Source organism: Aspergillus luchuensis, chromosome 1, assembly GCF_016861625.1.
Source record: "Aspergillus luchuensis IFO 4308 DNA, chromosome 1, nearly complete sequence".
Taxonomy (NCBI): Eukaryota; Fungi; Ascomycota; class Eurotiomycetes; order Eurotiales; family Aspergillaceae; genus Aspergillus; species Aspergillus luchuensis.
Genome location: NC_054849.1, coordinates 3,567,030 through 3,592,594, shown reverse-complemented (window position 1 = coordinate 3,592,594; position 25,565 = coordinate 3,567,030). Strand labels below are relative to the sequence as shown.

Here is a 25,565-nt window from a genome sequence, read left to right as displayed (position 1 = left end):
TCCGATTGTTGCTTGTTATCATTTGTCTGCCTTTGTTCTCGTGTATCTCTTGTGAAAGTGGCACCCCTCTATTGATCTAATTACATTCGCAACACCATCATTGACGTGCAATTGAATACAATGTCATCCTCTGTTCACTTCAAGTTCAAGTCTCAAAAGGAGCCTTCAAGGGTGACTTTTGATGGCACCGGTATCTCTGTCTTCGAATTGAAAAGAGAAATTATCAATCAGAGTAGACTGGGTGACGGGACTGACTTTGAGCTTTCTATCTACAATGAAGATACTAAAGAAGGTTAGTAGCTTCTGGAAACTGATTGCCTTGGTTTTACCGTTCATATCCACCTTGGTCCGCCCAACCCGTATGGCAAAGCGGGAACAGGTCGTGGTTGAAGTTAAGAGAAAAGATTCTTGGGGACTGACCGTTTGTTTTTATGGGACAGAATACGACGATGACACCAGCATAATACCGCGTTCTACGTCCGTCATCGCTCGGAGATTGCCTGCATCACGCCCAGGGAAGGGTGGTGCTGCTCGTTATGTTTCCGGGAAAATGCCAGTCAATGCGCGCAGTGCCCCCCGTAATGAACAATTTCCCTTGACTCGAGCATCTCCCAATACTAGCAACGGTGTTCTAGAGCTCAACAATGCCCAGACGGAGGAAGAGAAGATCAATGCACTGTTTAATCTGCAAGCAAATCAATGGAAAGAACAGCAGCAGGAAATGGCAAAGTAAGTGTGTCTATATGTAGTAAGACTTGTTTTTCTTCTTTTCTCCTCTACTGGTACTGACAATTCGTCTCCTGTATAGCGCTACCCCTGTTCCATTTGGCCGTGGAAGGGGCAGACCTGTGAATGTTCCTGATCACCCCCCTCCCCCCGGCTACTTATGTTACCGCTGTCGTGAGAAAGGCAAGCTGTTCTAATATAATCATTGAAAGCTAAAACTAACGGTGTATTATCAGGACACTGGATCCAAGCTTGCCCCACAAATAATGACCCCAAATTTGATGGGAAGTATAGAGTAAAACGATCAACCGGTATACCCCGTTCATTACAAACCAAGGTCGAAAAGCCGGAATCCCTCACCCTGGACGGCTCAAACGAGGATCCGAGGAACACAGGTGTCATGGTTAATGCCGACGGCGATTTCGTCATAGCGAAGCCTGACAAGGCAGCCTGGGAATTATACCAGGAGAAAGCCAAAGCCTCCGCAGCAGCCGCAGCAGAAGCAGCAGCAGCAGAGTACAGCAAAGAACTGCAAGCACGTGGTTTAGAGTGTCCGATTGACAAGCGAATGTTTTTAGAGCCCACTAGAACTCCGTGCTGTCAAAGGACATACTGCAATGATTGTATTACCAATGCATTAATCGAAAGCGATTTTGTATGCCCTGGCTGTGGAACGGAGGGAGTATTACTCGATAATCTTACTGTTGATGATGAGGCTATCAGCAAGATCAAAGAGTACGAAGCTGAAAAAGCGGATTCGAAGAGAGAGAAGGACAAGCAACAGGCAAATGACAATGGTCCCGGTATTGACAAATCAGCCATGCAAGGCAAAGGGCCTGTTGCAAATACGGAGTCTTCCCCCCCAGTTCCGCCTAGTCAACCAGCTTCGAACAAAAGACCTGCTGAAGATGAACCTTCCCGTACTGCCACTGGTGGATCAAGTCCTAGTTCGTTATCCAAAAAGCTGAAGACAAACGACAAGGCCGATTCACAAAATACACAGGCTACTGGGCCTGTGGCCAGTTTTCCAGCTTTCCCTTTCGGCCAGCAGATGCCATTCGGGAATTTTGGATTCATGCCGAACCAGGGGATGCCTACGATACCAATGTCTGATCCTATGAACTCTATGGGTGTTCCTTCGTCTGGTGGTTTCCCACCTAACATGGATCAATCGTGGAATCCCATGAATGCTATGAATTTTAGCCCTGCCCCAGGAATCTATGGCGACAATGTGAACAATTATGCCACACCGAACCTTTACAACGGCGTCGGAGAGCCATCTATGAACATGTTCCACATGCCTCAAATGATGGGACTTCAACCGAATCCTGGTCTTGCGCAAGGTCCCGGAATAGGTCGATTTTCAAACCAGCAGAGAACAACGTTCAGTACGCCATTTGCCAGGGAAGAAGATACGGCTTATTTTCGGCAACCTGTTAATCCACAACGGCACCAAGCGAGACACAGGAGGATACGACCAAGTGACTATCGAGAGCTCTGAGGTGGTAGAGAAGGTCACTTCGACGTGTCCGCGGTTGTTAGGTCTCAGGTCTCCCTTTTTCCGTTATGTCTTGCTGTTCACCCCGTCATGCTCTATTCTTTCTATGTTCATCGGCGTTCATAGCTGCTACCTGATTCATTGTCATGTGGGCATGTGCATGTTGCAGGCTTTGCCCCTTTGAAATTTGCACATTGTTGGAGTTGAAAGGAGATGGTTCCGGCTCTGACGGGCTTGTTATTTGAAGGTGCAATTGAATGTACACAATGTAATATTAGCGCCACATTAAGCAACTTGCCAAATAAAAAGTCTAGCGACTACCGATGCGTTTATTAGTTACAAAGTGGTCGTAGATAGTAGTAATCTTCATGAGAGATCAAAGCCGCTCCGCCATTGGGTATCCACATACGGGAATTGCCTTCGTGAAATCAAGATATAACATCCATCAAAACCAGAGCTTTATTAGAATGACACGTAAATTTCGATACATTACAATGTTTAGGGGGCATATCAGATACTCATGTATATATAATTGTCTGTGGGCAATGGTATTCGTCGTTATCTACATGCATAACCACCTGAGGATCCTGCGACGTCCCACATAGACGACCTCGCACATGTAAAATTCTATGTGAAGTTACGACTCTCTAAGCAGCAGAGATGTAGAGGTTATTCAAACAGCATCGGGCATCTGATCAGATAACAAGAGTAAACTCAACTAGTTGGTTAACTGAAAAAGCTATAGATAACTACTGGGCACGCAATAACTTAACTAGTTATGTTCCGGCCTGACTAATGGAGCCCCACATGTCATTTTAGTACTCCGTAGTAAATAGTCCCAGGAAACCACCCCAGTTTATCCCATCCCTATCTAATTACCATCCAACCTCTAGTACACCTGCACCACCTTTCTGCATCGGTTGTTATTGCATCCTAACGTTATCGCGGCTGTCAGAAGGTTATTACAAGATACCTACCCAGTGGACCCGAAATTTTATACGTATTCTCAAGCCGCGCCCACCTGTCCCGGAAGATAGCACATCTGATCTTCAACTTATAAGATCCATCCATCATCATGGCCAAGTCATCGAATCACAACAGTAGCACCCGAAATCAGTTGCAGTGTACACTCGACAAACATCCCCAGGCTAGCGTGCTTGCCAGTTGTTACAGCGTCAAATCATCCACTTCCGTGATCGATAGTTTCCACTACTGCACTACCGCGGGGGCCGGTACGATGCCCCTTTCCGCAATCGATCATTATGGTCTAAACTTCGTAACTAACTGCTAACTTCTGATCATCTTATTAGGGACACAGTGGTATCCCTGAGGTCCCTTCGGGGTCAAAGACATCTCCAAGTCCTCCCTTTGGACTCTCCATCGCTCCAGGCATGGGGGTTAGTTGGCCGGGCAATATATTACCGGAATATAAAGGGGAGGCAATGCATACTATCCCGGAAGAGTGTGAGAGGCTCTTCTGTGACACATTGTCTGCGATCTTTCTTGGTGAGAGGAGCTTCGCTGGACAAGAGTCACTTGGGGTAGGTGCGTCTCAAAGCCGGCCGAACAATAGTATGCCGATTGCACAGTGGTTCGAGCTGTTGGATTACACCAGCGACACTATACACCGTGGTTTTGTAACCAATGCGAGCGGCGAACCGACCTTGTTTGTTTTCCTTGCAGAGAACGCACTCGGTCACGGTCTGAAAACAGGGTATGTGCACCAATGTTCTCGTCTAAATGTAGACGAGGTATAAACCCGTGGATATCACTAACATACTGTCGTGTTTGTTCCCCATAAGGTTAATTGCCCTGTTTGAACTTGCTAATATATCTGCTTTTGGGTGCCCCCGAATTGTGGCATGTGTACCCCGTTCGCACGATGCAGTTGAACTAGAAGCTGTACGGAACCTCGGTTGGTGCGGATTCAGTTTGACTACTTTGCAACCGTGGAGTGGTGCAAGAGACGTCGAACGCTCGCTTAGCACTAAATGGCTTTTCTTGGATGCGGAGGTTTAGCTATAGGCAACCAAACAGCTAGTTCACTTATTCTAACAAGGAGCAAAGGCCAAATGATATGAATAATCCTTATATATGTATTGATTTTGGGTTATGCTTCCATTCCCTAGTCAGGCCGAAAATGGCCTCACATTTGTATTTGGCACATCAGCCGGGATCCATAACTATCATTATTTTGTCAGATGACCATGTCATGACTCGTTCCGATCACTAGATCGCCAAGGAACGGGTGATGACCTCAGTATGATACCTACCCATTTCCATATACCTCACTGTAACAACTGCATCTTCTATGCTAGAGATACTAGAATTATGATAAAAACTAGTAGCATTCTTTGATGCTCTCGCCATTTGGTTGCTACACATGCCCCCCTATTCACGTACTTCACAGGGCAAAGATCCTATATCCAAGGCTCTATGTTTCCTAAATTCTTGCTCCAGCCATCTTTCTTCCGAACCAAACAGCGAAGCGTGAGGTCCAGAGTGCCATCTTCGGAAGAAGGATCCGGACAATTTCTGAAGCCAAGTGACGCCGGTTATCTGGAGGGCCATGTTTCATGCATCCGCTGTTCACACTGTGCAGCAGATATATGCCTGACGTCGCAGATAATCAGCAAAGGATTCACCGGTCGCTATGGCCGTGCCTATCTTGTGTCCGGCGAGCCTGCGCTCGCTAGAGGACCTTCACCAACCGATACACTTCTAAATACGATGATACAGCAGCCCGTGCCGCGGAGACTGGTCACTGGTGCGCACACAGTAGGCGACATCAACTGTTCCATTTGCGGAAATGTGCTCGGCTGGAAATATATAGCTGCTGAAGAAGAGTCGCAACGTTACAAGGTCGGCAAGTTCATTTTGGAGACCGAAAGGGTTATGACATCTTCTTTTTGGGAATCGCCCGCCTTTGTTGAAACAGCATTACTCCCGGCGTATACCAGCTCTACCGAGGTTGGACATGACCAACCTTCGAACAGTATAGAATTTGATAGCCAGAACGAAGATGAATGCGAGGACTTATTCTCTGGAATCTGGTCCCCTGGGTTGGCTGTACGCCGAAGAAATCGCAAACTGCCCGAACGCCGGTCTTCTCTATTCGGAATCACAGCTCTATGATAATGAGTTATGCTCTTGCGCCTAATGAAGCTTCATGAGAATCTCCATGTTTGATGAAATGAAGTATGACCCAACGGCCCCGCAGTTTCAGACGGAGCAAGGTGGGGTTGTTTGCTACGAAACCGCCTTGCTTTGTGCACCAGACGGCTCTGATTCTTTGATTCATTTTCTCCTTTTCTCCCTTATGGTTCGTTGGGAGCTACCTTAATCAGTAATAATAATAAGTGGTATCACAATAGAATTCACAGATAACTTGGTGGCTATTTCTGTATAATGTATATTTATTTCTGCGGCCTCGCTTCATTGGGTATCATATCCGAATTAACGCTCTAAACCTTTGAGCAAATGCTAGCATGATAGAGCACTTCCTCAGGTGATCTCTAGCTGCTACAAAGGGTTGATAGACAGAGCACCAGACACGTTGATGCCTCTGGCGATCAGTATACCCAGGTTCATTCAAGGTTATCGCCTGCTCGTGCTCTCTTTGTATCGCCTCCCGCGCCCTCTTCCGGAGCCGATCGTTTTGGTACAGTCTCACTGTTCTGGGGTGGCTTCTTGCTCGCAGGTTTTCTTTTGATAAACGCAGAAAGGTCATTTGCTTCTTTTGTGACAGCATCGAGATGAGCCTTTTGCTCCGAAGGGGAATGCCCCATGATTTGACCCAAAATACCCTTCAGCACTGTGTTATCTGCATCGCTTTTCTCAATAGCAGATACTGGCGGGCGTCGAAGATCGACGAGCTGTCAATGTTCTTAGTAACTGTAGCCGAAACAAAGGAAGTAGGAAGGGTATGCGATGAAGGGATTTGGAAAGAAGGCTGTTGCTTACCCTTTGCTCCATGTCTGCTATAATGTCTTTGACATTTGCTATTCTTCTCTTCATAGCGGTCACCTTGTCCTCATCCAATGAAGTATCGGCGACCAACTTCTTCTGTTCTTGATCCATCCTCAGACGGCAGCTTTCAATAGCCTTTTCCATTTGAGCTGCGGCCTCTTCCCTCATTTCCTCGTCGACCGGCCCTTTGAGGGTACTGTCCTCTTGGGAGCTGTCATTCTCATTTTTGACGGAGCCAAATTCTAGGGCAAGAGAAAGCTTGTAGTGACATTCTGCAACAGAAGGATCTTCAATCGGAAACAGAGACTGTCTTAAATCCAGAGACGTCCTCAAGTCCGTCACCGCATCTAAAAACCTTTCTGCCTCCAGTGAGATCTCCGCTTGTAAATCGTACGTATCCGCGAGACGTTCTTTGACGTGTCTGAGATCTGGAGGCAAATCTGCGGATTTCCCTTTGCCAATTCCCTCCTCTAACGTAGTCATCTTTTTGTGGTATAGCACGCGCGCCAGGTCAAGAACTTCGAAGGCATTGGCAAAGTCGTCTTCGTCATCGGCCGCAGCTTCCTCACCGTCGGCCTCGTCTTCCGAATCCGAGTCGTCAAAGTTCTCATCACCAGTGAATTGGAAGTATGGCTTAGCTGGAACATCACCAGTATTTGACTTCTGGGCTCCCGCGGACTTCTCAGGTGGGCCCTGGGCGACAGCTTTCTCAACGATACCTGCGGTTGTGCCTGTTGCCGCAGCGGATGGCCTCTCGACAGATGCGCTGCTCGGCTGTGATTCTCCAGCTACCTTGGACCCAAGCACATCGCTCTTGCTGACGGCAACATTATACAGGGCTTTTCCGTAGGCGAATAGTAAATCTGCATTTTCCAGCGCTAGTTCTCCGTTGAGCTCTGCTTGAAGTTCCGTGGCCTCAGAATATAGCTCTGCAGCGGCGTTGTAATCCTTGATGGCATCTTTGGCGGCAGCTTGCTTGATAAGGTCGTCCAAAGCTGTTCGAGTCTTTGTACTATCGTCTTTCGGGGATGTACTTGGTTCCATTATGGATGTGTGTGGTTGATGGTAATGTAATGGATGAGGAACGAACCAGAACCAACCCAACAAGGAAATCCCTCCAATAGGCGGGGGGAAATATTTGATAATCGGGGGTGGAAAGAGGAGTATCACGAAAAGAGGCTACTCTGGCGAGATTTATGGTGCCTTTGATCAAAATAGGTCTGGTGTGATGATCAGTGCATGAGTACTGAGAAAGATCAAGGATAATGGCCTTGTAGGTTGTCGCAAAAGTGGAACAAATCGCGTGGGGGACGCGCGTGCCGCCATCACCACCGCCACGACGCGTTCTGCTTGATCTACTCCATACGTCAATGCCTCATCCAGGTAGGTAATGGTTAATCAGTCAACCGGCGTTGGCAGGATCACCTTGTACTGACAGCGGTTCTCAGTTCTTCCCTCGCTCTCTCCATTTCCTTGAGTTTTTCCCTCTTCACCCATTCCGAGGAACTCTACGAGTTTCTTGTCGTGACATTCTCCCCGCACGATATCCGGCAGTTAGACGCGCATTCGACCAAGAGCGGATTTGCAGTACCAGTGTCGCAGTCACAATCTACTATCTGAATTATGGACTCGGACCCCGTACCTTCATCGTCACCCGGATTTGGAACTCCCGCCTATCCATTCCGAAAGAACAGACCCAATGCGCTGCCTACGAGGACATCGGTCCTTCCCATACTGCTCCCTCCTTCGACTCTGCGGCCTGTGGCCTTCCGTACCTTCACGCGCAAGCATAACCTAACGATATCCTCTTCTGCGCTTCAAACACTAGCCACCTTCGTGGGGAAGAATTGTGGCTCGGCATGGCGCGAAGAAGGTCTCGCAGAAAGAGTACTTGATGAAGTGGCCAAAGCCTGGAAGAAAGCTGGCGGTGGTGTCATTGTCGATGAGGGTAAGGGCGCCTCACTGAAAGCCATCCTCCAGGCTTTAGAGAGCAATATGAGTGGGGGAAGGGTAGTCTCTGGGAAGCACGCCACGTCAGATGAGGTCCCATCAAGAACGACAAGCCCCGGCCAAGGAACCAGACGCTCTAGGGCCGATCCGCCATTGTATGCAGCGGCAGGGCTGGAAGGAGAAGGTCCAACAGAAACTTCCGATGTCCCCTCACACCCGAGACATTGGGTTAAAGTTATCGAGGCGTTTGATATACCGCGATTGACTTATAATGCGGATAAGAAATACTTCGAAGTCGCAAGATCAAGGCCTACCCTATTCCCCCCATCCTCTCACAGAACGAATTTGTTCAGAGATCGTTACAATGTCATCCATCAACGTCTACTTCGGCATGAGTCATTCCAATCACCGTCCGGTCCCTCGCGTATCTTGCGCCAACCATCATCTTCTTTAGCGGTTACCCAAGGCTACAAGCTCACACCAATCGCGAATTTACTCGGGAGAAATGGCACATCACACCTTATTCTAGGTTTACTCTCAACGTCCCCAACGGGCGACTTAACACTGAGCGATTTGACGGGGAGTATTTCCTTGGATCTTAGACACGCGCGGATGGTGCCTGAAGATGGAGCTTGGCTCGCTCCAGGGATGTTTGTCCTCGTTGATGGGATCTATGAAGAAGAGGAAAATGTCAGGGGGTCCACTCTAGGCGGCAATTCCGGGGTTGGGGGTGCCATTGGAGGAGTTTTCGTGGGCGTTTCCATATGCGGTCCTCCCTGTGAGCGGCGGGAGACATCTCTTGGGATGAACAACCAACAAAGTGGCAGGGAGGTCAGTTCTAGTGGAGGACTTGGATGGATTGACTTTCTGGGAGTCGGAAGTGAACGTGCACGTGGCCCGCGAATGAGGCAGATTGAAACCAACTACCTGCGGGATGTAGCTAAAAGCGAGCGCCGGTTAAGGGTGGTTGCTTTGGGGGAGGTCAATCTGGATAACATGCGGACCCTGGACGCGTTGCGGAAGGTCTTCAGCGTCTATCACCATTTGCCTTCGGAGGAGCGGCCAAGCATATTTGTCCTAACGGGGAATTTCGTGCAGAAAGCGATTATAAACAGCAGTGGCCAGGCGGGCAGCATTGAGTATAAAGAACATTTTGATGCTCTCTCCTTGATACTGTCGGAGTTTCCTTCATTGTTGCAGCACTCGACATTCATATTTGTTCCGGGCGACAATGATCCATGGCCGTCGGCTTTCTCAGCTGGCGCCGCTTCCCCAGTCCCCCGCCATTCGATTCCAGAGTTATTTACTACCAGGGTGAAACGTGCATTTGCTACTGCCAACTCGCAGTCGGACTCCTCACAGTCATCTGGGCCTCCTGGGGAGGCAATATGGACTTCAAATCCTTCCCGCCTTACCCTATTTGGACCTGTCCATGATATTGCGATATTTAGAGACGATATCTCTAACAGATTAAGACGAAACGCTGTAAACCTCTCCCACGGCGCCGATACCGCGATGGCTGAAGACGCGCACGCATCTCCTGGGGAGCCTACCGACCATCTCGAACCTCACAGCCAGAGCCCACAGACAGGCACTGATTCTAATCCAACCCCGAGTACAACTCTTTTCGCTCGAAGGCTTGTGAAATCGATTCTAGACCAGGGCACTTTGTCGCCTTTCCCGCTTTCTTTGCGGCCCGTTTTGTGGGATTACGTCTCTTCCTTACAGTTGTATCCGCTTCCAACTGCAATCATTCTTGCAGATCCAGAGGCCGCACCGTTTTGTATAACGTATGAGGGCTGCCATGTGATGAATCCTGGCCGGCTTGTTCCGGAGGGCGAACTATCGTTTGTCCGGTGGATTGAGTATGATGCCGTCAAGAATCGAGGCAGGATACAACAGGAACGCCTGTAGCGGGGGAATACGTGACGGAACTTATGCACTAGGTGCTAGAAAAATTCTGATTTCTTGCGAAGTTAACGACTTGGTGTTATATAAATATACAACTGTGTTTTGACGTACGGTGAGCGGTTATATTCGCATCATGCAATGAACGGGTATTGTTATAGGACACAATGGAAACGATTTTCCTTTTTTTGACCCTCCGACACCCGAGGCATATCTCCTCACCTCATTAGACTATAATCTTCCCAAGACATTAGAATTCAACCACAAAGAGCACCTGCCAAAACGTACGCATGCGTTCGGCTACCACGGCAGCTGGCATAATAGGGAGCCTCTAATCACAAAGAGCTCGACCTGTAGACACTGTACAAGACGCAAAAAACGATGGTCAAGAAAACAAATACGTTTCAAGTGAAAAGAAAATAGATGCATAAGATGCACTAGTCCAGGCAGTGGTCGTGAGCGGTTTCAGTCGATCATGATTATGTCCTCTTTCTGCGCTGCCGTGTCTGCCTGGGAAAGATTGCTTTTGTCGTTCGGCAAGGTTGTAAGCGGGTCTGAGAGGGAAAATTTAGCACCGTCTGCTGTCCCTTTTTCGGTTTCCGAGGCCGAGGTTCCTGGATTGTTCGATCCATTAAAGTTGGCAGCAGAATCAGCAGGATCGTGTTTGGGATCAGCCCGAGAGGCAGCAAAGCACTTCTCAAGTTCTCGTAAGAGGTTTCCGACTTTATTGACTTCTGCCACGACTCCAGTTTCAAGCCCTTTCCAACCATCGCCCTTCGACGTATACAGTGTCTGTCTGAGTCTGGCTGTGATACTGTCATCGTTCTTACTATTTCCTTGGCTGTTTGCGTCCTTGAGTACCCAAACCGACCGGTTCTGGTGCGAAGCAGCCACCAATTGAAACCGAGCCTCGTCCCCAGGGTAGTGAATTTGGTACGTCCTAGCGTTGCGCACTGTTACGTGCAGTCTCAAAGGCCCACTGTATGAGGTATTGGCCATTAGCTGGTCCAAAGCCCTCATCAGGGGAAGCGTAAGCGTGAGAAGCTCAACAACGGTCTCAAGTCCCGCCTCGGTGGAAGAGCGGTTAAGACTAGACGCAAGGGATTCCTGAATTCGGCGGTGCGGGTTTTGGAGACCGAACTGTATGCCTAAACGCAGGCCAAATAAAGACTCGGACCTAGATGCCAGCTCAGTAGGGCTGAGCTCCATGAGAGATTCGTTCCTTGACAGATGTATATTGAGGCTAGCCGCAAGATCTCTCTCTGGACCATAAACAAAGGATATACTCGATAGCGAGAAGGTCCGAATCTCTACCTTTTTCCGTTGCAGTGACTCAAGAACGGAGAGCACACACTCAAGCCTCTGCAGATTCTCAAGAAGGCTGGCGATGACCGGGTGACCAGCAGGTGCAAGCAAACGCATCGCAAAGCCACTGCCTCCCTTTTGAAACACTAGTGAGCGATCCCAGCTCGAGATAAGTGGACCTAATGTAGCCGTAGAATCGACTAAATTGCCATAAGCTACCATGATAGCACATTTTTCACGAGGATCAACTCCATGGAAAGCAAGACGAATAGTGTCTCTAATGAGACTCTTCTTCTTTGCCTTGATGGGCATGGCTGCCCTAAAAACACTAGGAAGAGTTGATACATCGTACCGGACAAGGATATCTGGCACCCGGAGATCAGGTTCGACCTTCAACTTATGTGGGGGAGGATGGAACTTGATAGACTGCAAGTCCGATAAGTAGCGTGCATTGGAATGAATGGCCAGAATTCCTGAAAGACTGTGCCCGAGGTTCGCGAGGTATGCATCGTCCATATCATAACGTGCGGGGAAGAATGAATCTGTGACAACCTGAGCGGAACGGAGAACAGACTGGCCACGGCCGCTTCCATGAGGGACGGGAGGACCCTTTGCAGGCACCGTTGGGCGAAGTTGCACAACCCACCAAGAATCGCCATCCATGCTGCTAGTTGCTGCCACAATCCAATTCCGTCCCCAGAGCTGATGAGAAAAGAGTGTGAAGCGTAGCACGTTCGGTGGGAAGATCCTTCGAATATCAACTTTCCATGCCCTCGGATTGAGTGGCACGAATCCTAGCATTTTGACCTTGGATTCTATTTCTTCTATAGCTGCATTGCAACGGATTCGAGCAACACGGGAGACAATGTCCTCAACAGAGGATCTTTCAGGATTGCGCTCCAGATCAGAGCGGTCCGAGACAGTCGGGGTGGCTGATAAGATACTCATTCCGGACATGGGTTCAATGGAGACTCGAAGATGCCTAGTTTCCGTGAGCTGGGCATCGAGTTGGCAATCACCGGGCTCAATTCTTGTTAAATGAGCACGCAAGGATAGGAAGCCAGTTGAGAAAAGCGAGCTTTGTCTTATCTTGTTGTATGCCGAAGAAAGGATGTGGGAGACATGCAGTGCGATGACACTTCGCAGGACAATCTCCATAGAGAGATTTTCTGCATCAAAAGCAATATCTTCACATGGCACCTCCCCCCCATCCCTCATCCAGCGGAACTTCAAAGACGGTAACCCAGGGCTTTCGCTGTCTGACTTGCGATGGCCTCTCCTGATTCCGATCTCAAGCCAGCTTTTAGCTCCAGGCTTCAGTGTCCAGTACTGAACGACAAGTGTTCGGTGCAGCAACTCAACCCGCAAACCTTCAGACCAGGAACCTCTAGCCAATTCAGTAGCTTGCTTGAATAATGTGTTGACTTTATTAGTCAACACCAGGTTATGTAACAAGTCGAAGCACCCGGTCAAGCCACTATTTTGAAGCACGTCATTAATCGTCATTTCGAGCTCGTTCAATAATCGGCCCTTCAAAACTGGTGGTGAAGGCGAGAAGAGGAAACGTATATCGACAAAGAAAAACTGCGAATTTTCGTTCTCTTCGCCAATGGAGAGGTCAAGTTCGAATTCGCCGGGGACGCTAAATGTGACCCGGCCATCATGAACCCGGTAATTCCTGAATGGAGGAGGAATCTCTTCTTGCACCACGAGTCGTGCACCGATTAATCGATTGATTTTCTGTAATTTCCTGAGCGTTCCTCGGACGGTCAAGCGCCGTGGGGGTTTGTAGCCGAGCTAGAATTCGGCGCAAACAACATTAGAGAGATGGTCAATATTGTAGAAGATAACGAAGCTTACATCGGACATTGACGCCACCTTGCCCCTCGACAAAACTTCCAGTGCGGTCTTCAGATCAGGATTTGCTACCTGTGCCTGAACGAGGTCTCTTTTCATGTCTCCAACCCATTGTAACGCATTCATATACGCTTGGTGCCGGGTGCGAATGAAATTCTGAATGTCGATCAATTTACTAACATCAGCTGCTTGTCGACTCCATTGAGAGAGGACGAGCAGTTTTATGAATTCGGCTCTTTTAGCGTGAGAAAATTCTAATATTCGAAGCTTCTTCCGTATGTTTCCAGGAGACTGATTTCCAGGCGACTTGCCGGTAGTTGGAGCTGTCGAGGGGTGAAATTCATGAGAATTCACCTGCATCTCCGCCATTTCAGTAATCAAGTCCGATAGATCGTTCCAGCACTGCTGTACGGACCTATTGACCAATTTCGCGAAAGGGAAGAACCCTTGTGTGATATGGGGCAATTCAGGTGGTCCTTTAGTTACCCTTGATGCATGATTTGCTGAGACTATCTCCGCGCCTCGAGTTTGACTGGCGTTCTTTTCGACGCCATTAACATGAACAGGACCATCTTGCGCATTGGCGCCATTGATTTGAGCAACTTCTCCCCGAGGATGTGACAGTCCATCTTGAGGATAGGTGTTACCTGGCCCGTGTCTTAGTCCGCCAATGTTGGCATTGTCCATGACGACTCCCGGCATGTTCCGTGCATAAACGTGCTCCTTGTATAATTAATCCCTCCCCTCCTTTACCCCTCGCACAGCACAGAACGAGCGGCTCAATATGGGGCCTTTCTGATACCGGAGAAACTGGCACCGGGGTAGGGAGGGAAGCTGACTATGCTGGGTAGGTCGGCCGAAGACTTCAATGTAATGCCATTTATGTTCTCTTAACCAGAGCGCAAACGGTTGGTTTGTGGTTAGCGACCGGATCGAGAAACTGTAACTGGCGCGTTATGCGCTCAACGTAGGGGGGCGGTTGACGACTGATTGAATGAACTCAGACCGAGGTGTCAGGGTCTCGTTGCTCTGGGGATCTCAGATTGAGGCAATGGGCCAGCGCATAGGCTTGGCTGTGCACAAAAGTGGCTTGATAGATATGACTTTTGAAATTTGCCTCGATGGGACAGAGATGCGACGCTAATTTGGAAGAAGTGACTGCCGTGTGATATGCAGGGTATCGAAAACCGAAGGCGGGGAGCTAGGTGATGTCAGAATAACCCTTTAGAAGAATAGGAGACGTGTAAAAGACATTCGCAAGATGAGCGATTGAAAGCGTAAATACTGTGGGATCAAAGGTGGCGGGATGGATACCAATATGCTTGCAGAAGCGTTGAGAATCTGTGAAAGTACTGGTGGATGATCGAAAGATGAGGCCTGCGCGATGCGATGCAAATGCATGAGCACGGGATCAGCCAGTAGCTAGGTTTTGGTGCCTTTGTGCCTTAATTTTCTGCCCGGCTAAAATTACAATACCATACACTAAATTCGTTGAAGTCTATCTGCCGAAAAGCTATATGACAGGTAATATTGATACCACTAAGTTACAGTTACACCGCATTCCAGAACCAAATGGTTAGGTTCTCCGAAGCCTCCACCCGCAAGTTACCTACTTAGAGAGAGCTCCTCAGCGCCCTAGATAAGTAGATAAGTACTCGACCCAGGTCTCCAAGCTTCCTCCATCCCCGGCCGCGCTATACGGTTGTCGGACCGGAGAGCTATCAATCACCCTACTGCTAAAATTCTATCAATCAATTCCTGGACAGAGAACATCATTACGCCCTTCATTTGTTGCTCTTGCTGACGTCTCCTCCCCTTTTTCGAGCTCTGCCTCTTACTCGCTTCCAGCCTGACCGTCATCAATAGCACTACTACTATTATCCAGCCAACATCTTTCCTGCAGATTCCGTTTCACAGCAAAGCAAGCACAATTGTAAGTAGCAATTTCCTATTCATTTTTAGCTGTCATTATGCGTATAGCATACCTATAAATCTACTACCAATTTACCAAAGCCGCCGTTTGTACGACTTGTTCCAGCGTATACGTTAACCAGCTTCAACAACATTCTACAGACAAGCGTGTTCGGTCTAGCTGTTCTCGTTTTTGGATATGTGAGCAATTCATAATGCAAAATTGCACCAATTCTTTGGAAGTTCAGACCGCTTCCATCCGTCCTCCACCTCCAGATTTCCCTGGAGATGACACCAGACCGACATCTAAGAAGGAGCTCGCTGGATGGTACAGCTATGGCTGGGCTGCCGAGGTTTTTACAGTGTGCGCTATGGGTATGCATCTCTCAAACAGGCCGAGAAGTACACTTTGTACACCTCCTAATATAATCTAGGATCGTTCCTCCCCATCACCCTAGAGCAAATGGCTCGAGACCGCGGTGTACTTCTTTCCGATAAGACAACACCGTGCAGTGCTTCTTGGAGCTCTCTAGAGCTGACCTCACCATCGAGGACATGGAACACCATCTTTGATACCGCTGCATCTATTAAACCAGGCTCACCCAGAACAAGCCAGTGCATTATCCATATTCTCGGCGTTGAAGTCAACACTGCAAGCTTCGCTATGTACACATTCTCACTGAGTGTGTTCATACAAGCCATCTTGATAATATCAATGTCAGGTGCTGCGGATCACGGAAGCTACCGCAAAATGCTGTTGGTCATCTTTGCACTTATCGGGTCCGTTTCTACAATGCTGTTCCTTGCAGTCGTTCCAAGGCTCTACCTTCTAGGTGGGTTGTTAGCGATTATAGCTAATACATGTTTTGGAGCTTCTTTTGTACTATTGAATTCTTTTCTGCCTCTGCTGGTTCGCTATCATCCCATATTGCTGGGTGGACATGGTGAGGAGGATTCACCCACCGAGCCCAACCATGATTCGACCTCTACAGCCGATGGCTCGGGTCAAACCGACGAAACTGAAGTAACATCATTGCTTCGGCCAGAACAAAGCCGCAATGCCTCTACTACGGGCGATGATACTCAAGTGTTTGCCTCGAAAACTTCTCAAGAATTGAAGCTCTCCACAAAGTTATCCTCAAACGGGATCGGGATCGGATACATAGGTGCAGTGATACTGCAAGCAATTTGCATCCTGGTTGTTGTCGAAACTCACCAGACAACATTCTCGTTACGCCTAGTCCTCTTTTTGATTGGGCTCTGGTGGTTTACCTTCACCATACCCGCGGCAATGTGGCTACGTGCCCGGCCCGGCCCGCCCCTTCCATATGGGAAGGAGACTCGTACATGGACTAGTTATATGGCATACGCTTGGAAATCTTTGGGCAGAACAATAATGCGCACTCGACATCTGAGAGATATCCTGTTGTTTCTGGCAGCCTGGTTCCTCTTAAGTGATGGTATTGCGACAGTCAGCGGGACGGCCGTCCTGTTTGCAAAGACACAACTGGGAATGCAGCCAGCCGCTTTGGGGCTGATAAACGTCATTACGATGATTGCAGGAGTCTTTGGAGCTTTCTCTTGGAGCTTTGTGTCGCGAGCATTCAATCTCCGAGCTTCACAAACGATAGTTGCTTGCATTATATTATTCGAGCTTGTGCCGCTCTATGGTCTCTTAGGCTTTATCCCCGCAATCAAAAGTCTAGGGTACTTAGGCCTCCAACAACCATGGGAGATGTACCCATTGGGCGTCATATATGGTCTCGTCATGGGTGGGCTTTCTTCATACTGTCGGAGCTTCTTTGGGGAATTGATCCCTCCGGGATATGAGGCCGCATTCTATGCTCTGTATGCCATCACTGATAAAGGTTCCAGTGTTTTTGGTCCCGCCATTGTTGGCATCATCACCGACCGTTACGGGGAAATCCGACCTGCGTTCGTCTTCCTGGCTGTCCTGATTCTGCTTCCTTTACCATTGATGCTTTTGGTCGATGTAGAGCGTGGAAAGAGGGACGCGCTTTCACTTTCGAAGGAACTCGAGGGAAGAACCAGACAGGAGGTGCCGGCCTATGGAGCTGTCACCCAATGCCCGTCTCATAGCGAGGACCTAGTGGAATAGAGGCGATAGGATGACTTGTAATTCATGTTTTTACTCGTCTGAGTAGATGTGGCAATCACCCGAATGTGTTACTAGGTGTGGCCGAACAATGGCCCTGTTTGTACTGCCCCAGGTCTAGGGGACTGGATTGTTTATTTTAATAGCGCTTAGTAACTATATAGGCGGCATCCGCTGTACCTGATGTCCACCAGTACTTGCACTCAATTACCCAGCATAGTAGGTAGACACAACGTGATTACTATGGTTAAATAGAAGTAATTCGAGACCTTGCCATGGAATGTGGCCCAGCTGGAAGGTCCGCAGGAGTAGGTTCAACCCTTGGAGGGGGGGAGGGAAGGGTAAAGGAGGAATGACTGAATACCAAGTAGTATCTAGTTAGCAACTACGGAGTAACAGCAAGTAAATAACTAATTTAACCTAGTAACTGAACCGTTACTCAATTGAGTAATAAAGGGATCCAAATTGGTCAATGTAGGGGCGGTACCTCGGTACCACTAAGACAAAAGTGGGTAAGTAGCTCCCCAGGGGAGATACACTATGGTCTCACAATAAATAACTAGTCATCATCATCATGGATACTGGTGTCCCATGTGCCTGAGCATGCATCTATGTCTACCATCCCTACCGGCCAATCGACCAAGTCGCTAGTAGCCATCGGTTTAGGTGTCTACCTGGTCACTACGTACTACCCTTTCTTAAGTGAAGTATGCCTAGATTACCAGTCCCTTGGTATGAAGGTCCCTTGCTGTCCAGGGCGGGTCCGGTTGAGCCAGTCAGAATGCTCAGCAGGCCAGCTGACTGCAGAAAGAACAGACTGTCCTCATCGCCTCTTCATAGCTACAGGAGGAGTGGATTAGCTAGTTAATTCAGGCGGATCAGCCTATGATACTACTGTACTATTTATTTAAGAACTATTTGCCTTCCCATTCGCCCCCATCGCTCTTTTCTCTTTCGGTAGCTTCTGCTCTACGCATCACCTGCCTTCCTCTCCCTCCCCTCTCCTCCCTCTACTCCGGGCGGTCTATTGTTTATTTTCATTGACTTTCGAGCTTCTTCGAAAGCCAACTGGGGAAAACGCAGACATCCATCGTGATACCCCCTCCCATTGCCCCCGACTCCGCTGCTATCTCTTCTGTATTCAAAAATGCGCTCCTTCGCGCCCTGGCTCGTTAGCCTTCTCGGAGCATCCGCGGTGGCTGCGGCTGCTGATACCGAGTCTGATGTTATCTCGTTGGATCAAGACACATTTGAGAGCTTCATGAACGAGCATGGTCTCGTCCTTGCCGAATTCTTTGCTCCTTGGTGTGGCCACTGCAAAGCCCTCGCGCCAAAGTATGAGGAAGCAGCCACGGAGCTGAAGGCGAAGAACATCCCTCTGGTGAAGGTTGACTGCACCGCCGAGGAGGATCTCTGCCGGAGCCAGGGAGTAGAAGGTTACCCTACTCTCAAGATCTTCCGGGGTGTTGACTCTAGCAAGCCGTACCAGGGCGCGCGTCAAACAGAATCGTGAGTTCAAGCCTCAAAAACAACGCCGTCATGTATGTGATGTGCCACTGACCCATACGGTGTTTCCTAGTATCGTTTCCTATATGATTAAGCAGTCACTTCCTGCAGTATCCTCAGTGAACGAGGGGAATTTGGAAGAGATCAAGACCATGGACAAGATTGTCGTGATCGGTTATTTCCCGTCCGACGACCAGAAAACTTATCAGGCATTCGAGAAATATGCTGAGTCTCAGCGGGATAACTACCTCTTTGCTGCAACGGATGATGCGGCCATTGCGAAGAAGGAAGGTGTCGAGCAGCCCTCCATCGTGCTCTACAAGGACTTCGATGAGAAGAAGGCTATTTACGATGGCGAGATCGAACAGGAGGCCATTCACAACTGGGTGAAATCCGCTAGTACTCCCCTTGTGGGCGAGATTGGCCCCGAGACCTACTCTGGCTATATCGGGGTAAGTAGGATCTATTCGTCAACCTGACATTCTCTTGCATCTCGGCTTGACTTTCGATGCCAACTTTCTGGCTGGACTGGCTAACCATTCTTGCACATAGGCTGGAATCCCATTGGCTTATATCTTTGCCGAGACCAAGGAGGAGCGCGAGAAGTACACCGAAGACTTCAAGCCTATTGCCCAGAAGCACAAGGGTGCCATCAACATTGCTACTATTGACGCTAAGATGTTTGGTGCCCACGCTGGAAACCTCAACCTCGACTCTCAGAAGTTCCCGGCATTCGCCATCCAGGATCCCGCAAAGAATGCCAAATACCCCTACGACCAGGCCAAAGATTTGGATGCCGAAGAGGTTGAGAAGTTCATCCAGGATGTTCTGGATGGCAAGGTTGAGCCTAGCATCAAGTCGGAACCTATTCCCGAGTCTCAGGAGGGTCCCGTCACGGTTGTTGTGGCTCATTCCTACAAGGATCTCGTCATTGACAATGACAAGGATGTCCTGCTCGAATTCTACGCACCTTGGTGTGGACACTGCAAAGCGTATGTCTATACGACTCTCCCAGGCTTACTGTAAGAGCGCAACCAACTAACGATCAATATATAGTCTTGCTCCGAAGTATGATGAGCTCGCAGCTCTCTACGCTGACCACCCCGATTTGGCGGCTAAGGTTACCATCGCCAAAATCGATGCGACGGCCAACGATGTCCCGGACCCGATTACTGGATTCCCTACCATCCGACTTTACCCCGCCGGTGCCAAGGACTCTCCCATTGAGTTCTCTGGCCAGCGCACTGTCGAGGATCTTGCCAACTTTGTGAAGGAGAATGGCAAACACAACGTCGACGCCCTTAATGTCGCTCCTGAGGAAACCCAGGAGGGCGGTGATGTGACTGAGGCTGCTCCCTCCGCTACGGAGGCCGAGACCCCGGCTGCCACAGAGGACGAGAAGGCAGAACATGATGAACTGTAAACGGTCTTCCGGTTATGATCCCGCTTAGTACTGTGCCGTATCAATCACTAATTATCTGAAATATTGATTTTCCATTGTTGCCATTTGTAATTTCTTGACCAATCCGTTATTGGTTGACCTTGTTAGCTAAATTGACCAATTTCTATATGGCCAATGTGGTGAATATACAATTTGCTCCACACTTGTCTACCTCATTCCATGGAATGAAACTCAGGCTTGTCCGAAACTGGAGTCCACGGAAATCCATGTGTAGCATTCACAGGTGAGCCCGATGACTGAATCATACTCTTACTATAGACAAAAGGCTGGGTTGGCACGTCAATGACTGCTGCAACAGTTGTTAATCCCGACACCGTGACCCCAAATCCAAGCGAAGTGTGTACCAGGGTCGAAAGAGCAAAAGAGCAATAAGACTCTGACATCTAAACCATACATCATCACCGTCTCAGTCTCATGCAAGCGGACACGGTGAGTAATACCGTGATTCATGACCCAGAAAGGTGGCTCGATTTTATCACGACTTCACTCTATTAGCTCCCTCGGGTTATGAGCAGTGGAAATAGAGATGCAATGAGGGAAAGAGACTTGGAATTTTTACGAAGTACCCAGTGTTAGCATCTACCTGGTCACTTCTGCTGCTGCTAGGGCTTCCAGCGCATCGAGATCGTCTTCAAACTCGTCAACGGCCTCGGTAGATTTGGCAGGCTCTGTTGTTTTGGAAACCTCTTCCTTCACCAAACTAGCATCTGACTCCTTAGCGATAGATTTTTTCGGGGCACCAGTGAGAGCAGGGCTTTGGATGGTGGTAAAAGGTGAGCTGATTTTGCTCTTCGAAGTCAACGACCAGTCAATGACTTCGTCGGCACCATAACGTTCAGCAAGCCACTCATTGCATTTTTTAAAATGTTGGTTTCCGAACTGCAGAATAATCCAACGTCAAAATCATATGGCCAATAACCGATGGTAACAAGAATCTACTTACGAATCCTCTTGACGCACTTAGCGGGCTTGGATGGACCGATTGCAAAACATAATGCTTCGCTCTATTGATGCCTGTCACACGCTTCCCTGCGGGTGTTCCCCATGCAAGAAAAACAACTCCGCGCGTCCGTACTCGGGCCACCAAGTCTATGGCTTTCTGCGTGAACAATTCCCATCCCTTGTTTGAATGGCTAGCGGCCTGGTGTGCGCGTACAGTCAAGCAAGTGTTCAGCATTAATACACCACGCTCGGCCCAGGGTATGAGAAGGCCACCCTTGTTTGCGGGTCTTTGGAAAGAGGGATAGTCATTCTGAATTTCGTTGAAAATGTTGACGAGGGAAGGCGGGGCAGGAGTTGGAGGGCGGACGGAAAATGCAAGACCATGAGCCTGGTTATAATTATGATAAGGATCTTGGCCGACGATGACCACCTTCACCTTGTGGAGAGGCGTATGACGAGACCTAGTATTCAAGATTAGTTACCCCGATTGCTCATATAAATGATAGCGTCAATTTGGAAGACGATGGCGATTTACCATGAGTAGATATCTTCTTCGGGAGGAAAGATTTTAGCCCCCGATTGCTTTTCCTTCTGGAGGAAGCGCTTCAGCGCTAGGAACTCCGGCTTGACGACTTCCTCCTTAAGCTGTGCCAGCCAGCTCTCGTCGAGAGTGTCAATTTCAAGTTGGAGGAGCTCCTTTTGTTCTGGAGTCAATGAGTCGACCCATTTCTGCTTGTTGAAGCTCGATGAAGACGAAGTGGGCTTTGGGTCGCCGGGTTTGCTTTTGGGGGCCCCAAAGAATGAAGTGATGCTTCCATTGGCCTTGGGTTTCTTGGAATCGGCCTCTGGTGTCGTCAAATGATTAGCATCACGTTTCATGCCCGCTCTACCGGCCATGTTGCCGACAATCGTATGTCGCCTTTTGTAGGTGATTGTGAGAAAGTATGTCTCCAGAGAATAAGGGCCAGAAAAAATGGATTGGGAAGAATCAATGGGAAGAGGCAGACGATGAAGGAGCGTAAATGAAGCTGGGAAGGGAACTTGACAGATTCCAAAAGTGAGGCGAGGGTAAAGAAGAAGAACAAGAAAGAGACAGGATGAGGAAGTGAAAAAGGAGGACAGGGAAAGCCCTTCACAAGAGCAATGGACTCACCTGGGTGAGAGTATCCTTCGAACAGGTCGAATCGTCAGGAGATAATGCATAGGAATGGATACTCAAGAAACCCTTCCAGCCGCAGCGGAGCACTGGCCGGCAAACGCGTCGCAGTTGCGCGAAACCCACGCGTTAATTGGGCTTCCATGACAGGTCCGGACCGTCTGGGAGGAGGAATATCAATTCTCCGTTCGATAAGAATTGGATGTCGTCACAGCGTAATCTTCGTGGTACGCGCTATCCAATACTTCCCCCGTAAGTTAGAGCATAAACTAGTACATTGTAATGACTACTAGTAGGAAATAAGTTGATCCTTGGAGATCTAGACCATTGCGCTTTCCTTGCCTGTCAACCAAGGTACGTGCAAGTCAACCCGGGAATATCCTTAATGGCCAGAATACACGTTACTTACTCAAACTAAGGTAGTTGACCTGGTTTATCGATTAATTACCGTTTTATCATGAACTAGTCGTCGACTTACACAAAACGCCACCTGGCATGGCGAGTCATTACTTCTGAGTCATTAAATAAAAACAAAAAGAAAAGCCATGGAGCTTACTTGGCTTGCCGATACCCCTCAATCTAGACGCCGGACGCGGGCGTTGCGAGCATGTGCGACTTGCCAACGACGAAAGGTATGTGATCTCCCATTTTGTGGTGGACTGGTGGCTAAATTCTGACGAGTTCATCTCATCAATAAAAGAAACGCTGCCGCCATCTAGACACAGCAAACGGCGTAAGCCATAATCACGTCCTACAGACAGGCGCTAGCAGCCATGTACCGCTTCAACGGCAACAACAGAGTACCGCGGTCACCGGCGATCAACCGGTTGATACGACCCTGGCCGGTAGCCTTAGCATTCCAAGCAGCGTGCCCTCGAGCACCTCCCAAACTGAACGGTTTGTTGGAGATCTGAATCCAGAAGCTGTGATCAGGGAGAAATTGGACTCTGCCAACGCAAGCCATCTGCGCGATCGAATCGGGCTCTGGATCAGCTCCTCAGACGTTCACGGTCATAGAAAACATGTGCCTAATACTGATCCTGAGTGGACCGGACACCGTCCCCAAAATGGGCCAGAGTTACAATCCGTCGCATCCGCGCTCAATCAACAATATTCATCTGGTATGGATGCCTGTGGCCGTTTGCCCCATTCTACCCGCCATCATCTGTTCTCCATCTATTTCAGCAAGGTCAACCATATCCTGCCCCTTGTCGACCAGGCATCTTTCGCCCAAGCCAGCTCGGATGGCGTCGCATCTGTTTTTCTGGAGAGAGCCATTTGCCTTGTCGCTGCTAAAGATAGGGCGGCTGGTCCTCACCTTCGCTTTAGCAATGATGGCCCCCTCATTTCCTCTCGTTCATTCTGCTCTAAACTATATCAAGGATTGGTAGTCGCTTTAAATGTCGGGCTGGAACCTGATAGACTTTGTCGTATCCGCATCTTGACCCTTATGTCACTGCATTGTGAGGGGTACGAAGGTGCAGAAGCGGCGTCTATGCACCTGTGTCAGGCCATTCATCAAGCTCAGACGGTAGGCCTGCATTTGGACCGACCGGGTCGGGCACCCGGCGATTCTCTATTCAACCTTTTCTGGTGCCTATGGGGCCTGGATAGGATGCATGCCTGTATTGGGGGTCGCCCAGTCATCCTCTCCGACTGCGATATCGGAATTGAGAAACCGAAAATTCAGGATATTTCTCCCAGATCCGCCTTTGATATCTGGTTTGCAATATCTGATCTTCTGTCGACCGTGATCTCGCTTTATCGGCCATCATCGGACCATACAGTTGGATGGGAGGGGGAATTCCCTGCATTTGAAGGCATTACAGGCGATAAATTGCAAGATGACCTGGACTTCACTACACTAGGTATGTCTCTTTAGCATGTCTTCCATCAATCCATGTCTGAGAAGAAACGGTACGGCCTAGCTCAGAGGGAAAGGGGGTTGATCTGTTTCCAAGAACGGTTTGCTAATCACGGAAAGAAAAGGTCTCCTTGAGCTCTACTATCATGCAGTTGCCATACTGTCATGCAGATACAAGGTTACCCACCGGTCGGATGAGTCCAGGCCTTCATATGTCCGCCAAGGTCTTGCTGCCATCCGAATCCACTCCATTGCTGCTATCGAATGCTCCCAAGAGTTACCGCCTTTGCCGATTGTTCCATACGCATTAGCACTTTCTATGGGTGTGTCATATCAACAATTTCGCTCAAGTAAGCTCATCACGCATCTTGATCGAGCCCGAACCAGCCTGGAAGCTTGCTGTACTCTGCTCGAAGAACTGGGCGGGCTCTGGTATTCTGCAGAAGCAACGGCACGACTGGGCCGGAAAGCGTTGCACCGAATTGACGAGGCCGAGCTTGGACATCACCAACATGGCCGGGCTGCCAGTCCCGCCACGCCCACAACCCAGAATCCGAGGGCGTTTCTCTCCCCGCCTCCGGATTCATCTTTCGATCCCGCCCAGGGTACTCAGAGTAATGTACGCAGTGGGGCGCCCTCGACTGCGCTAGGGCAGGAACTTCCGCCCCGGCCATTTTACTCGCAAGATATCAGTGCCCCAGACCCTGAACATGACAGCTTTACGGACATCGACACGTTGTTTGGAGATTTCCTCGATCTCTCCCTGCCCACCAATTTCTGGGACCCCTTGTTCATGGCAGAGCCACCTCCCGGGACCTAGTAGGACACCCCCTCAGGAATTCCAGGCTCGGCTTAGGGCGAGCGTAGTCCTGGCTACAGCATCTTCGGGGGGCCGGCATCAGGGTCTGCGCGCAGGTTCGCAAGACCGACGACAAGGATTGGCTCGAATTTGTGCCGATCTCTATTCGCTACCAAGGCTGACGGGCTCATCACTCGGCCAAGCTTACTTCATGTAGCACTTGAGTAACTCGTCGCTGAATATAGCGAAGTAGCCGGCCCAGACAGAGGTGAGAGCCCAACAAGCTTATCAGATCATCCTTTCGCTAAGATCAGGGCCAATGATTAAGGTAGCGGCAAGGCAGGCAGAGTACGCAGAGGCATGGCATGACGAGGGGGCAGACTATTTAGATGGTTCGTTAGGAGAGGCCGAGGGAGTCTAGACGTCGACCGGTCTTGACCGGTTCGTGTTGCGGCCAAGTGGAGTCGCCCGACATCAGATCGTCATCTTCCGACGATTCTCATTAAACGTCAGCCACTGGAGGACCGCCATTGGTGTCCACCGTCCGCATTGTCAATGGAATTATGCTTGTGCTAATTACAAAGTAGCCTCAGCCC

At 49.2% G+C, this 25,565-nt stretch overlaps 9 protein-coding genes across 9 annotated transcripts; 6 read left to right on the top strand and 3 right to left on the bottom strand.

Moving 5' to 3' along the window:
- Positions 1–120: 120 nt before the first annotated feature.
- On the top strand, positions 121–2,227 carry AKAW2_11245A (cleavage polyadenylation factor subunit MPE1; the record flags this gene model as incomplete). The annotated part of the gene is made up of 4 exons (XM_041683511.1): positions 121–292; positions 441–729; positions 809–909; positions 963–2,227. The coding sequence occupies 4 exons, from the start codon at positions 121–123 to the stop codon at positions 2,225–2,227; spliced, it is 1,827 nt and encodes a 608-aa protein (XP_041537965.1).
- A 2,433-nt stretch (positions 2,228–4,660) lies between these two features.
- AKAW2_11244A (yippee/mis18 family protein) lies at positions 4,661–5,359 on the top strand (the record flags this gene model as incomplete). The annotated part of the gene is made up of 1 exon (XM_041683500.1): positions 4,661–5,359. One exon carries the CDS (start codon positions 4,661–4,663, stop codon positions 5,357–5,359), a length of 699 nt encoding a protein of 232 aa, XP_041537964.1.
- A 452-nt stretch (positions 5,360–5,811) lies between these two features.
- Positions 5,812–7,237, bottom strand: AKAW2_11243S (SHNi-TPR domain-containing protein; the record flags this gene model as incomplete). Its single annotated transcript, XM_041683489.1, has 2 exons — positions 5,812–6,099; positions 6,188–7,237. The coding sequence occupies 2 exons, from the start codon at positions 7,235–7,237 to the stop codon at positions 5,812–5,814; spliced, it is 1,338 nt and encodes a 445-aa protein (XP_041537963.1).
- Positions 7,238–7,816: 579 nt separating this feature from the next.
- DPB2 (DNA polymerase epsilon noncatalytic subunit) lies at positions 7,817–10,057 on the top strand (the record flags this gene model as incomplete). Its single annotated transcript, XM_041683478.1, has 1 exon — positions 7,817–10,057. The coding sequence occupies one exon, from the start codon at positions 7,817–7,819 to the stop codon at positions 10,055–10,057; it is 2,241 nt and encodes a 746-aa protein (XP_041537962.1).
- A 459-nt stretch (positions 10,058–10,516) lies between these two features.
- On the bottom strand, positions 10,517–13,915 carry RGR1 (mediator of RNA polymerase II transcription subunit 14; the record flags this gene model as incomplete). The annotated part of the gene is made up of 2 exons (XM_041683467.1): positions 10,517–13,153; positions 13,217–13,915. 2 exons carry the CDS (start codon positions 13,913–13,915, stop codon positions 10,517–10,519), a joined length of 3,336 nt encoding a protein of 1,111 aa, XP_041537961.1.
- A 1,424-nt stretch (positions 13,916–15,339) lies between these two features.
- ATG22_1 (MFS transporter) lies at positions 15,340–17,243 on the top strand (the record flags this gene model as incomplete). The annotated part of the gene is made up of 2 exons (XM_041683456.1): positions 15,340–15,499; positions 15,559–17,243. The coding sequence occupies 2 exons, from the start codon at positions 15,340–15,342 to the stop codon at positions 17,241–17,243; spliced, it is 1,845 nt and encodes a 614-aa protein (XP_041537960.1).
- Positions 17,244–18,387: 1,144 nt separating this feature from the next.
- pdiA (protein disulfide isomerase PDI1) lies at positions 18,388–20,169 on the top strand (the record flags this gene model as incomplete). The annotated part of the gene is made up of 4 exons (XM_041683444.1): positions 18,388–18,749; positions 18,820–19,198; positions 19,299–19,738; positions 19,803–20,169. The coding sequence occupies 4 exons, from the start codon at positions 18,388–18,390 to the stop codon at positions 20,167–20,169; spliced, it is 1,548 nt and encodes a 515-aa protein (XP_041537959.1).
- Positions 20,170–20,787: 618 nt separating this feature from the next.
- On the bottom strand, positions 20,788–22,353 carry UNG1 (uracil-DNA glycosylase; the record flags this gene model as incomplete). The annotated part of the gene is made up of 4 exons (XM_041683433.1): positions 20,788–21,087; positions 21,152–21,611; positions 21,686–22,069; positions 22,304–22,353. 4 exons carry the CDS (start codon positions 22,351–22,353, stop codon positions 20,788–20,790), a joined length of 1,194 nt encoding a protein of 397 aa, XP_041537958.1.
- A 1,076-nt stretch (positions 22,354–23,429) lies between these two features.
- Positions 23,430–24,990, top strand: AKAW2_11237A (transcription factor domain-containing protein; the record flags this gene model as incomplete). Its single annotated transcript, XM_041683422.1, has 2 exons — positions 23,430–24,174; positions 24,296–24,990. The coding sequence occupies 2 exons, from the start codon at positions 23,430–23,432 to the stop codon at positions 24,988–24,990; spliced, it is 1,440 nt and encodes a 479-aa protein (XP_041537957.1).
- Positions 24,991–25,565: the final 575 nt, after the last annotated feature.